At 36.5% G+C, this 13,480-nt stretch overlaps 1 protein-coding gene across 1 annotated transcript in view; it reads left to right on the top strand.

The window, feature by feature from the left end:
- The window catches only part of LOC129720323 (ubiquitin-conjugating enzyme E2-17 kDa), a 30,155-nt gene extending 25,631 nt beyond the window's left edge, over positions 1 to 4,524 (top strand). The window contains exons 5-6 of the mRNA XM_055671786.1: positions 2,598 to 2,781; positions 2,909 to 4,524. Coding sequence (XP_055527761.1) covers positions 2,598 to 2,781; positions 2,909 to 3,048 — 324 coding nt within the window. The 3' untranslated portion in view covers positions 3,049 to 4,524. The remainder of the gene's footprint in view (positions 1 to 2,597; positions 2,782 to 2,908) is intronic.
- The last annotated feature ends 8,956 nt before the right edge of the window (positions 4,525 to 13,480 follow it).

Raw genomic sequence — 13,480 nt, 5'->3', positions numbered from 1 at the left:
ACCATTTGTCAGATTTGCGGATGGATACATGTCGATTGTCCCTGAGAGTATCCCATAATAGTTCGTCTCAGACTCTGATGATGGCTTCTTATAAAAAACAAAGCGATACGAATTGGTTATCATCAATATATTTAATAAAAAAACCAAATATTTACGAAAATAGCAACTGTTGGTGCATACTTTGGGATCGTTTTACTTAAACCATGCATTAATACATTGAACGGTAGATACTCCGTTTGGATAATCTACTAGTCGTGTAGACAGAACATGAAATTACCATTGAAAACTGTTTAAGTATGATTTGCAGGCACGATGTAACTTGTCACATGCGTTGTTATTGTTCAGTAATAAATCGGAAATGCCATATAGTGACTAGAAACTTCACAACCCCGACCTTATTTTTAATTAGCATCGCTTAATATGTTACTGATCAAACCCAGTGACCTTGAAATTTAACAAGTTTGTGATACTAAGGTAAGAAACGGCAGATAAATGCCCTTCGCTAACCGGAGAGCATATACTCCGAGAGAGACAGAGCAAATAGATTTCTCTGCTGCGCTTCACTGTGAAACATTATTCAGCGAGGAACAATAAAGAGCAGAGTATAGTTCAACTGCTCATAGCTTTTTGACATAGGGTGATTGATTGTAATTCTCACGCTGCATGACTGAAATTCATGAGTTTGAAGTCAGTTTGTTAGTTGATTTAAAATAAAAACAGCTCACATGGTGGCGCATGAGTGTAACGTTTCGAATAAGGACGATTATTTTTCTTAGAAGAGGCACGCCTGTTTGTCTGTGCTATTATGGTCACCATACGTGGATTTGTTGTTTGATATTCTAAAAACTGAATTTGCATTGCATCAGGACCCAAACCCAAAACTGCGATAATACCTACTTTAACTTGTTTCGCAAGCTGTTTGGATGTTGCGTAGTCTTGATGTTTAAAACTGTGAACTCCTCATTGTAGACTGAGTTGTTTTTTATTGTTCTAAATCTAGCAATAGCATGCGGAAATTATAAGATCTCTTACCATTTTTTTTTTTTTTTTTTTTTTTTGATAAAGACAATCATTTTTTAATAGTTGCACCATTCCAAGGCTACAATAGTTTGTATAACAAAGTGGATTGTTGCTTGTTTATAAAAAAATAAAAATTGTCCGACTAGCATCCCACAAAACCGATGCCATGTCATTACCAGCGAATTGAACCGTTCATTCGTCTCATGTGTAAAGTGGTTGACCGGTGTTTGACCGAAGCAGACTTAAAAATTCATCATCGCCAACCTCTCGCTATTTTGATCCAAAGTTAGCAAACGCGGAACAACGGCGCACAGCCATTTCATGCGAAAATGTTGCGTCAATATGCAATTTACAGCAACTTCGATGCGTCTTTTTGTCTGCTGTGGATTTTTTTATTACTCCTGTAACATTTCATTTGGTCGTCCACTACGGGATTTAGCTTTTACGGTCTCTATCACGGATGCGATTGGATTATTAATAATTGTCAAACATTTGCTGTTAATCGGAGCTCACTTAGAATTCAAACTTAAGCTTTCTAAGGCTTAAAAGAAAAAAACTGCAAGAAAATACAAGATGGGCGTATACTTTCAAGCTAATGCTAATTTTGCAATAAAATCATTCAATAATTAGACCGCATTCTGTTGACATCTCAGAAATTGATATTTGTTTATCCAAAACTCCCAGTTACTTCGTTGTGCAGTTTATAATTGTTTCAAACAAAAATAATGCACGGTTCCATTTTTGAGCAATAGAGTCATCACGAAAATCTATCACATGATTTGAAGTTTCTACAAATCTAATAAAGCTTGAAAGGTGTGAATAAATCAGACTTCGTGGATTTTAAACAGCTCCTAGCAGCTAACATAGTATCAACAGGAATATTCAAAATAATAACATGTAACCAATGAAAGCTAGCTCACGACTTAGCGAACTTATCGCCGCATTGCTATATGTATTGTTATTATTATTTGTGATGTCAGCGAAAACATGTTCTCCTTCTATACAGCGTGAAAGCTGAACTTTTTGCTGTTGTGCCATAAAACGATAACGAAAGGCGTTTTGATATTTTGTCTATCATAAATTTTATTACAAAAACCAATTAAAAACTACCTAAAGTTCCTACAGATTACCATCTAAAATAAACACATTTCTATGCGCACTTTTACGTGATTCTGTCGAATCATGCTTGAAGAAGGTATTTTTACTCCCTAGTGTCCCGCTATATAGTATTTGTCTCAACTTTGATTAAGTTGGTTTTGTTCCTACGTAGTCAAAGAAAATAATAAATAAAACAAATGACTCACGAATCAAGTGCCCAGTTTAGTCTGGAACGCATGCAACGTATTTCCTAATCGTCGCAACACAAGACCATAACGTTCTAGGCAATGATTTTTTTTTTCATGTTCTAGTTTAAGTACCATTTACGTATAACAGAGCCCATTATCTTGACAAATTTTCTAATGTTACTGATTTTTTTCTCCATTCCATGTACACAACCTGCTGCTGCTGCTTCGGGACACCTTTACTTCGCAATGGTATTTCTGCTGAACGATACAAAACAATGAAACCACCTGCAGCCAGACAGTCCGTACCAAGGGGGTGTATTCTTCTTAACTATACATTTTCCTACAGATTATCCATTCAAACCACCTAAAGTGGCTTTTACAACACGCATATATCACCCTAACATAAACAGTAATGGTTCGATTTGCCTCGACATTTTACGATCTCAATGGTCACCTGCATTAACTATATCGAAAGGTAAGTTTTAGTTACCATGGTTTTAGTATTGTCATGTAGTAACACTGGGAATTAGGACAAACATTTTTTCAAGATCTGAATTCGACTGTCGCAAACAAAAATAACGCTAATTTTTATCTCTTTTCAGTGTTGTTATCAATTTGCTCTCTGCTATGTGATCCCAATCCAGACGATCCACTTGTACCAGAGATCGCTAGAATATACAAAACCGATCGGGAAAAGTATAATGAGCTTGCGCGGGAGTGGACTAGAAAGTATGCTATGTGATGCGTTCCAGAAAATAATCTAGAAATCAACAAAAACAACATCAACCAGAGAACCAACAGTAACTACAGCAAACAACACCCACTTGTATCAGAATTTTTACTTGTGCTACTCCTTTTACTACTGCTCCAACCGTCGCCACTCATGCGCAACAATGTTGCCACGGGTGCTGAAGCCACCGTCGCCGTCGCAACCGCTGGGACGAAAATTAGCGATGTCGTTTCTGATAGCAGCAGTAACAGTGTGACTCCTTCTCTATCGACCACGATCCTCCAGAGTTTCCGCCTCCACCTTAATCCTCTTTCCTACAGTCGTCGTCGCCGCCGCCGTACTCGTCTTTGTAACTGTCGTCATCCGCGCAATGACCCACAGTGGCTGCTGGATGGGCACATGTACCGAGGAGACAAGCAGCAGCAACAAAAACAATATGCAAACAATACGTTTACTATTATTTATTAACACACACATACCAACAGATTAATGTCATGAAGATCAGCTGGGACAACAAGATCGCGAACCGTTACTGAGAAAAAGCTGAAAACAAAAGAAAAACAATAAATAAATCTATTGATTACTCGTAAAAAAAAACTCAATATTCGCTCTGAGATAATCGTTTCGACGGCGGTTGCGCGCGTTGATTTTTTGAACAATTCCTCTAGAACCTTTCTCTCCGTCTGTGTACTATAGTTGAAAAACATACATAATCGACTGGTCCCCTTACGATCCAAACTATACAGAGGTGAACTATCGGCACTCACTGTGTGTCCCATTTCTTTCCCAAAGCAAACCCTTTTTTCAGAAGAGCGCTCCTTGTTCCATTACATTAAAAAACATTATTTCAAACTTTCTTACAAGATTTCTTTCAACGTCTAATAGCAAATTATTGCCGATATTCTTACTAGCTTCAAATCTGCAGAGTGCAGCAGACTGCAAGGTTTTAGGTTGCTCCGGCCAGTTTCGTGTAATGTACCCCCCTCCTAAGCAAAATCAGCTACTCTAAGCTGTAAAAAAGAAGTGTGTTTGATTTTTTTGTTTTGTAGCAACAAAAAAAAAAAACAAACATTGCGGACGATTAAAAAAAAGTGAAGTCAAATAAATGGTAGTGATCAAAAAAATTTATTTTATATTTGCTTTAAATACAGCTCATACTTATCGTACTTTGAAACAAAAAAAAAACACTGCAAAAAGAACATTGTAGTACTATAATACAAGCATTTCAAAAAAGCAAGAGGAGATACAAGATACTGAGATAAGTGAGATTTGAGAAGAAACTTAACTAATGATGAAAAGCAACCGCTCGAGGTTTAAAAATATGTGAGAAGCGATAGGAAACAGCAGAATACAGAACAAGAAAAAACTATAATTAATTTTTATTAGACTTTTTTTAATTAGAATAATTATTACTATTACTGCTATCTTATTACTAGACACATGAAAAAAATACTGGAAGTAAAGCGAAACAAGAGAGATAAAAATCCAGACGGTAAGAGTGTTTTTGTGTACGTGTGTTTCTCTTTCACCTTTTCCAGCAAACCGTTTTATTTCCCGCGATGAGGCGTTAAGGGTGCTCAGTTTTCTCCATTATACGGTTCCTTTGAAATGCAACCTTCTATTTCTTCTCTGATTTGTACGAAGTGATGATATCGCAGAATTTTGGCCAATTCCACTTTGGATCCTCGAGACCTTTTTCTTTTCAAAGTATTGATTTCGGGAGAAAATGCGTTCTTGAAAAAGGAAAAAAAAAGTTTTATGGTTGGTGACATCTTTACTCTGTCCTAGATAGAATAGGATACAAAATGTCTTTTTCTACACAAAACCAGAAGATTGGAGTACCATTCGCTGAAATTTATACCCTAGCTAACCGTTTTAGAATTTAGCACTACTTTCTGCTCAATGATTGGGCAACCAGTATCCATGATTGGGAAAGGTGGCTGATAAGTACGTACCTCATTCATTTATTTATTTAACATTTATTTACTTAGCATCATCGGACAACAGGGTCTACATGAAAAAAATAAAACTTAAAAACTAACAAACTAAAAAGAGCTTCGGCTACGCAATCGACATTTAAACGTTTCACAGCTAATATTGAAGTCGAACAAATGGAATACGGAATTAAAAATTTTACACATGGCAGTAATTGGTTCGTTTTGACCATATGCAGTCCGATGAAAAGGGATTCTGAGAAAGTCAATTGTCCGGAGAATTCTGGAGGGCGCGTTAACATTGATATTGGCTAGAATCCATGGTGCATCTATTGATCCACAAAGCACCTTTCCAACAAATACAGCAGCATGTCATCTCTTCGTTTCTCTAATGTGTCCATATCCCGCAACCTGCACCTATCTATATATGGAGGAAGCTCCACAGAATCTGTCCAAGGGAGACCTCGAAGTGCATATCTGATGAACCTTCTCTGTACCGATTCGATTCGTGCAGTCCAGAGCCCAGTATAAGGACTCCAAACAACTGCCGCTGTTTCAAGGACAGAGCGTACAAATGTATAGTACAAAGCTCGTATGCAGTACGGATCACGGAACTCATTAGCAATTTTAATTATAAATCCCAGGTTCTTGCTTGCTTTGTAAATGATACTGCTGCAATGATCGTGGAATCTGAGTTCGGTATCCAGCAGAACACCGAGATCTTATACAACCGTAACTCGCTCAATATCCTGACCGTTAATAGAGTAGTTGTATTCGATAGGGGCTTTTCTTCGACCAAAGCTGATTACGGAGCACTTGGCAACACTGAAACTGGTGCTTATTACGGGAGTCACTTCACGGTGAAAATCAGAGTGAAGTGAACGAAGTCCTATTACGGGCCTCACGTAAGTGAGAAAAACGTCGCAAGGTGACATCTGCCGTGAAATCTGGGTTATTATGAGTGTCATATGAGTCTAAGGAGAGACAACTGGGTATAGATTTGCATCCACTTTGGGAACCACTCACTGATTGGCTGAAATTGAAAACCCCGAGTGCGTTAAAATTTATCATCAGGCTTGCTGGCAGTGTTGCTGAGCAACATTGTTCGTTGTTTTGATTTATGTTTTTTAATGATGTCACCTGTTACAATCTAAAATAATTTAGAGTGAACATTAAAAAAAGGTACAAAGCGTACAAATACGGGCGTAGTAAGAGATCCGACATGGATCATCACTAAAATCAATTACCAAAAGATCCAAAAGTGCGCAAGGAGTTATTACGGTTTTGCGTGAAGCATAAGAACAGCATACCGCTGCTCGATGTCGGGAGTAAATAGTGTAGTGTGAGCTTATTTCTATCCGTTCTGGATTAAGATTGGAACATACCTGTTGAGGCATATTGCTTGTGCGGAGAGTACAATTCAGATGGGCCATTGAATGAATCATAATCAATGATGGATGACATGTTCGATTTTAAGTATATAAAAGATGCAGATTCTCCGGTAACCCTCAGACGGTAAAACTATCGCCTACAGGAGGAATTATGCATAATGGTGATAAATAGCATTAAAATATTCAAGTATTTTCCGAGTGAATGGCATCACTTACGAAAAATACAACAGGGATCATCGAGGTGGATGAGGAAGAATAGTAAGAAGCCAGATGTCGCCCCTTAGATTTGAGTGAAGTGGAAAAGAAAAAAGCGACGTTTCGCGTGGAATTATTTCACGACCATTTTGAACGGTGAAATGATTTCACGAAGATAGGGAAGTTTAAAAATCGATTGATTTGTAATCTAGTGATAATATATTTGGGATTTATTTTCCAGTAACAAGGCTAATCTTTTTTTTTTCCTTGAAAAAAATCGACTTTCTGGGACTTAAAAATTTTTGAGCTGCGGCCGGTGGAACGTAAGGGAAAAATTTACCTTCGAATTTCGTTTAGTTGTAGGGCGCAAAAGTTTCCTCTTGTCGAAAAATGTATTCATACAAAATTTCAGCTCAATCGACTTTCCGGGACTTGAAATTTTTGAGCTGGGAAACTCGCTTTTTTTATTTTAAGGGGGGGTTTGTTAGTAGCTTAAGTATTTATGATAAATATTAGTAAATAATGAGTATGTGTGTCCAATCACAAATGGTGACTTCTCAGCACTGTTAGAAATTTGTAATTTTAATTGTTAGGATTTGTTTGCTTTCGCAATTAGGACTTATCATTCGTAGGGATTTAAACCTACTTGTCAGAAAAGGGGAAGTAAACTTACAACTAACTTAATTGCTAACTTATTGGCTATAAAGAGAGCTTATCGTAGCAATTGAGGATTGCAACGATTTTTGTCGAAAATTGTTAATAATTTTATTTGACATAGCTTCTAATGGTTCAACACCAGTAAGTCTATGTAATTCGAGTGTACCAAACCAAGGAGGACGCTTCAAAATCATTTTCAGAATTTTATTCTGAATCCTTTGGAGCGTTTTCTTCCTTGTTGAACAGCAACTTGACCAGATCGGTACAGCATAAAGCATTGCTGGTCTAAAAATTTGTTTGTAAATCAAAAGTTTGTTCTTTAAACAAAGTTTAGAATTCCTGTTAATGAGAGGATATAAACATCTCGTATATTTGATGCACTTGGCTTGTATACTCTCAATGTGCTCTTTGAAAATAAGTTTTTTATCATAAATTAGTCCCAAGTACTTAACCTTGTCGGACCAACTTAAAATAACCCCATTCATCTTGACAACGTGATTATTGTTTGGCTTGAGGAAAGAAGCCCTAGGCTTATCAGGAAAAATTATCATTTGAGTTTTAGAAGCATTGGGAGAGATTTTCCACTTTTGCAAGTAGGAAGAAAAAATATCTAAACTTTTCTGCAATCGACTGCATATGACACGAAGGCTTTTTCCTTTTACGGAAATGCTTGTGTCATCGCAGAACAATGACTTTGTGCATCCTGGAGGCAAATCAGGAAGATCTGAAGTGAATATGTTGTACAGGACTGGACCCAAGACTGAACCTTGAGGTACACCTGCTCTGACAGGAAATCTATCAGATTTTGAATTCTGATAGACAACCTGCAGAGTTCGATCAGTAAGATAATTTTTTAAAATTTTGATTAGGAAAATTGGAAAATTAAAAGTTTGCAATTTCGCAATCAAACCTTTATGCCAAACACTGTCGAATGCTTTTTCTATGTCTAAAAGAGCAGCTCCAGTGGAATAACCTTCAGATTTGTTAGCTCGTATCATATTAGTAACTCTGAGCAATTGATGAGTTGTGGAATGCCCATGGCGAAATCCAAACTGTTCATTTGCAAAAATTGAATTTTCGTTGATGTGTGACATCATTCTGTTAAGAATAATTCTCTCAAACAGTTTACTTATTGAAGAAAGCAAACTGATTGGTCGATAACTTGAAACTTCAGCTGGGTTCTTATCCGGTTTTAAAATGGGAGTAATTTTTGCATTTTTCCATAATTTGGGAAAATATACAATTTTGAAGCAGCAATTGAAAATTTTCACTAAAAATTCCATTGTGCTCTCAGGGAGATGTTTGATTAGTATATTAAAGATTCCATCGTCACCAGGTGCTTTCATATTTTTGAAATTTTTAATAATTGATTTAATCTCATTCAAGTTAGTTTCAATTATTTCTGCAGGTAAAAAATTCTGGGAAGAAATTAAATCAAATTGACGTGTGACTTCATTTTCCATTGGACTCACAAAATTCAAATTTGAGTTATGAACACTCTCAAACTGCTGAGCAAGTCTTTGAGCCTTTTGTTCATTGGATACAAGAAAACGTTCACCATCTTTTAAAACTGGAATAGGCTTTGAAGGTTTCTTAAGAATCTTCGACAGCTTCCAAAATGGTTTTGAATATGGTTTCAATTTTTCAACTTTAGTCTCAAAATTTTGATTTCTCAGAAGAGTAAATCTATGTTTAATCTCTTTCTGTAAATCTTTATAAATAGTTTTAAAAACAGGGTCACGAGAACGTTGATATTGACGTCTGCGGACATTTTTCAAACGAATTAGAAGTTGAAGATTTTCGTCAATTATTGATGAATCAGATTTCACTTGAGCCTTTGGAACAGAATAATTCCTGGCATAAACAATTGCACATTTTAATGCTTCCAAAGCGGAATCAATATTCACTTCGTTTTGCAAATCAAGCTCATTATTGAAATTTCTCTCAATATGAGTTTTGTATCTTTCCCAATTAGCCTTGTTATAATTAAAAACAGAGCTCATAGGGTTTAAAACTGATTCATGTGATAAAGAAAAAGTTATTGGAAGATGGTCAGAATCAAAGTCAGCATGTGTGATCAAATCACTACATACATGACTTTGATCTGTTAGCACCAAATCAATTGTTGAAGGGTTTCTTACAGAAGAAAAGCATGTAGGACTATTCGGAGACAAAATAGAATAGTATCCTGAAGAACAATCATTGAATAAAATTTTGCCGTTGGAATTACTTTGAGAATTATTCCATGAACGATGTTTAGCGTTAAAATCGCCGATTATGAAAAATTTCGAACGATTTCTGGTGAGTTTTTGTAAGTCACCTTTAAAATAATTTTTGTGCTCGCGTGTGCATTGAAATGGTAAATATGCTGCGGCAATAAATAAAATCCCAAGTTCAGTTTGAACTTCAATTCCCAAAGTTTCAATAACTTTCGTCTCAAGATGGGGAAGAGCACGATGTTTGATTCGGCGATGAATAACAATTGCAACTCCACCGCCGGAACCCTGAATCCTATCATATCTATGAACCACGTAATTGGGATCATATTTTAATTTTATGTTAGGTTTCAAAAATGTTTAAGTAATAATTGCAATATGCACATTATTTACTGTTAAAAAATTAAAAAGCTCATTCTCATTGGCCTTCAATGAGCGAGCATTCCAATTTAATATTTTAATTGTTTTATTTAAAATCATTGCTAAATTGCAAATTAGAAACAATTTTAATAGTAAAATTTGTGCCTATTTGAATGGCTTCAAACATTGATTTTGCCTGCAACATGGCGTTCATGAGATCGAACATTGCCTGTTGCAAAAAAGAAAGTTTACCTGCCGTAATAGGCCCCAGGCAGTTGACATTAGAAAAAATATTTTCGGCAGCAATATTAGCTGGAGTAATAGGTGTACAATTATTTTCTAGCGTGTTTTGCTTACCCATATTAACGGTCATTTTCGAACTACCAACACTAGGCGGTATAATGTTCGAACTACCTGTAACCTGTGCATAAGTTAAACGGGTATGCAAAGGAGTAGGTAAACTATGCGTCACTGGTACGCTTGGAGAATTTTGTTTTGAAGTTGGTTTTAATTGAGAAATTGAATTTTGTTTACCTTGCCTTGCCTTAACAATTGCTAAACGGACTGGGCATTGATAAAAATTTGACATATGGTTGCCGTTACAATTCGCACAGCGAAAATTTTTACTCTCTTTCACAGGACATGTGTCCTTTTTGTGAGAAGAGTCTCCACAATTAAGACATTTTTGGTCCATGTTACAGAATTGACATAGGGTGATTGATTGTAATTCTCACGCTGCATGACTGAAATTCATGAGTTTGAAGTCAGTTTGTTAGTTGATTTAAAATAAAAACAGCTCACATGGTGGCGCATGAGTGTAACGTTTCGAATAAGGACGATTATTTTTCTTAGAAGAGGCACGCCTGTTTGTCTGTGCTATTATGGTCACCATACGTGGATTTGTTGTTTGATATTCTAAAAACTGAATTTGCATTGCATCAGGACCCAAACCCAAAACTGCGATAATACCTACTTTAACTTGTTTCGCAAGCTGTTTGGATGTTGCGTAGTCTTGATGTTTAAAACTGTGAACTCCTCATTGTAGACTGAGTTGTTTTTTATTGTTCTAAATCTAGCAATAGCATGAGGAAATTATAAGATCTCTTACCATTTTTTTTTTTTTTTTTTTTTTTGATAAAGACAATCATTTTTTAATAGTTGCACCATTCCAAGGCTACAATAGTTTGTATAACAAAGTGGATTGTTGCTTGTTTATAAAAAAATAAAAATTGTCCGACTAGCATCCCACAAAACCGATGCCATGTCATTACCAGCGAATTGAACCGTTCATTCGTCTCATGTGTAAAGTGGTTGACCGGTGTTTGACCGAAGCAGACTTAAAAATTCATCATCGCCAACCTCTCGCTATTTTGATCCAAAGTTAGCAAACGCGGAACAACGGCGCACAGCCATTTCATGCGAAAATGTTGCGTCAATATGCAATTTACAGCAACTTCGATGCGTCTTTTTGTCTGCTGTGGATTTTTTTATTACTCCTGTAACATTTCATTTGGTCGTCCACTACGGGATTTAGCTTTTACGGTCTCTATCACGGATGCGATTGGATTATTAATAATTGTCAAACATTTGCTGTTAATCGGAGCTCACTTAGAATTCAAACTTAAGCTTTCTAAGGCTTAAAAGAAAAAAACTGCAAGAAAATACAAGATGGACGTATACTTTCAAGCTAATGCTAATTTTGCAATAAAATCATTCAATAATTAGACCGCATTCTGTTGACATCTCAGAAATTGATATTTGTTTATCCAAAACTCCCAGTTACTTCGTTGTGCAGTTTATAATTGTTTCAAACAAAAATAATGCACGGTTCCATTTTTGAGCAATAGAGTCATCACGAAAATCTATCACATGATTTGAAGTTTCTACAAATCTAATAAAGCTTGAAAGGTGTGAATAAATCAGACTTCGTGGATTTTAAACAGCTCCTAGCAGCTAACATAGTATCAACAGGAATATTCAAAATAATAACATGTAACCAATGAAAGCTAGCTCACGACTTAGCGAACTTATCGCCGCATTGCTATATGTATTGTTATTATTATTTGTGATGTCAGCGAAAACATGTTCTCCTTCTATACAGCGTGAAAGCTGAACTTTTTGCTGTTGTGCCATAAAACGATAACGAACGGCGTTTTGATATTTTGTCTATCATAAATTTTATTACAAAAACCAATTAAAAACTACCTAAAGTTCCTACAGATTACCATCTAAAATAAACACATTTCTATGCGCACTTTTACGTGATTCTGTCGAATCATGCTTGAAGAAGGTATTTTTACTCCCTAGTGTCCCGCTATATAGTATTTGTCTCAACTTTGATTAAGTTGGTTTTGTTCCTACGTAGTCAAAGAAAATAATAAATAAAACAAATGACTCACGAATCAAGTGCCCAGTTTAGTCTGGAACGCATGCAACGTATTTCCTAATCGTCGCAACACAAGACCATAACGTTCTAGGCAATGATTTTTTTTTTCATGTTCTAGTTTAAGTACCATTTACGTATAACAGAGCCCATTATCTTGACAAATTTTCTAATGTTACTGATTTTTTTCTCCATTCCATGTACACAACCTGCTGCTGCTGCTTCGGGACACCTTTACTTCGCAATGGTATTTCTGCTGAACGATACAAAACAATGAAACCACCTGCAGCCAGACAGTCCGTACCAAGGGGGTGTATTCTTCTTAACTATACATTTTCCTACAGATTATCCATTCAAACCACCTAAAGTGGCTTTTACAACACGCATATATCACCCTAACATAAACAGTAATGGTTCGATTTGCCTCGACATTTTACGATCTCAATGGTCACCTGCATTAACTATATCGAAAGGTAAGTTTTAGTTACCATGGTTTTAGTATTGTCATGTAGTAACACTGGGAATTAGGACAAACATTTTTTCAAGATCTGAATTCGACTGTCGCAAACAAAAATAACGCTAATTTTTATCTCTTTTCAGTGTTGTTATCAATTTGCTCTCTGCTATGTGATCCCAATCCAGACGATCCACTTGTACCAGAGATCGCTAGAATATACAAAACCGATCGGGAAAAGTATAATGAGCTTGCGCGGGAGTGGACTAGAAAGTATGCTATGTGATGCGTTCCAGAAAATAATCTAGAAATCAACAAAAACAACATCAACCAGAGAACCAACAGTAACTACAGCAAACAACACCCACTTGTATCAGAATTTTTACTTGTGCTACTCCTTTTACTACTGCTCCAACCGTCGCCACTCATGCGCAACAATGTTGCCACGGGTGCTGAAGCCACCGTCGCCGTCGCAACCGCTGGGACGAAAATTAGCGATGTCGTTTCTGATAGCAGCAGTAACAGTGTGACTCCTTCTCTATCGACCACGATCCTCCAGAGTTTCCGCCTCCACCTTAATCCTCTTTCCTACAGTCGTCGTCGCCGCCGCCGTACTCGTCTTTGTAACTGTCGTCATCCGCGCAATGACCCACAGTGGCTGCTGGATGGGCACATGTACCGAGGAGACAAGCAGCAGCAACAAAAACAATATGCAAACAATACGTTTACTATTATTTATTAACACACACATACCAACAGATTAATGTCATGAAGATCAGCTGGGACAACCAGATCGCGAACCGTTACTGAGAAAAAGCTGAAAACAAAAGAAAAACAATAAATAAATCTATTGA

Source organism: Wyeomyia smithii, chromosome 1 (assembly GCF_029784165.1).
Source record: "Wyeomyia smithii strain HCP4-BCI-WySm-NY-G18 chromosome 1, ASM2978416v1, whole genome shotgun sequence".
NCBI classification, from domain to species: Eukaryota; Metazoa; Arthropoda; class Insecta; order Diptera; family Culicidae; genus Wyeomyia; species Wyeomyia smithii.
The sequence above is the reverse complement of the archived record's forward strand: the minus strand, read 5'-3'. Positions and strand labels throughout refer to the sequence as shown.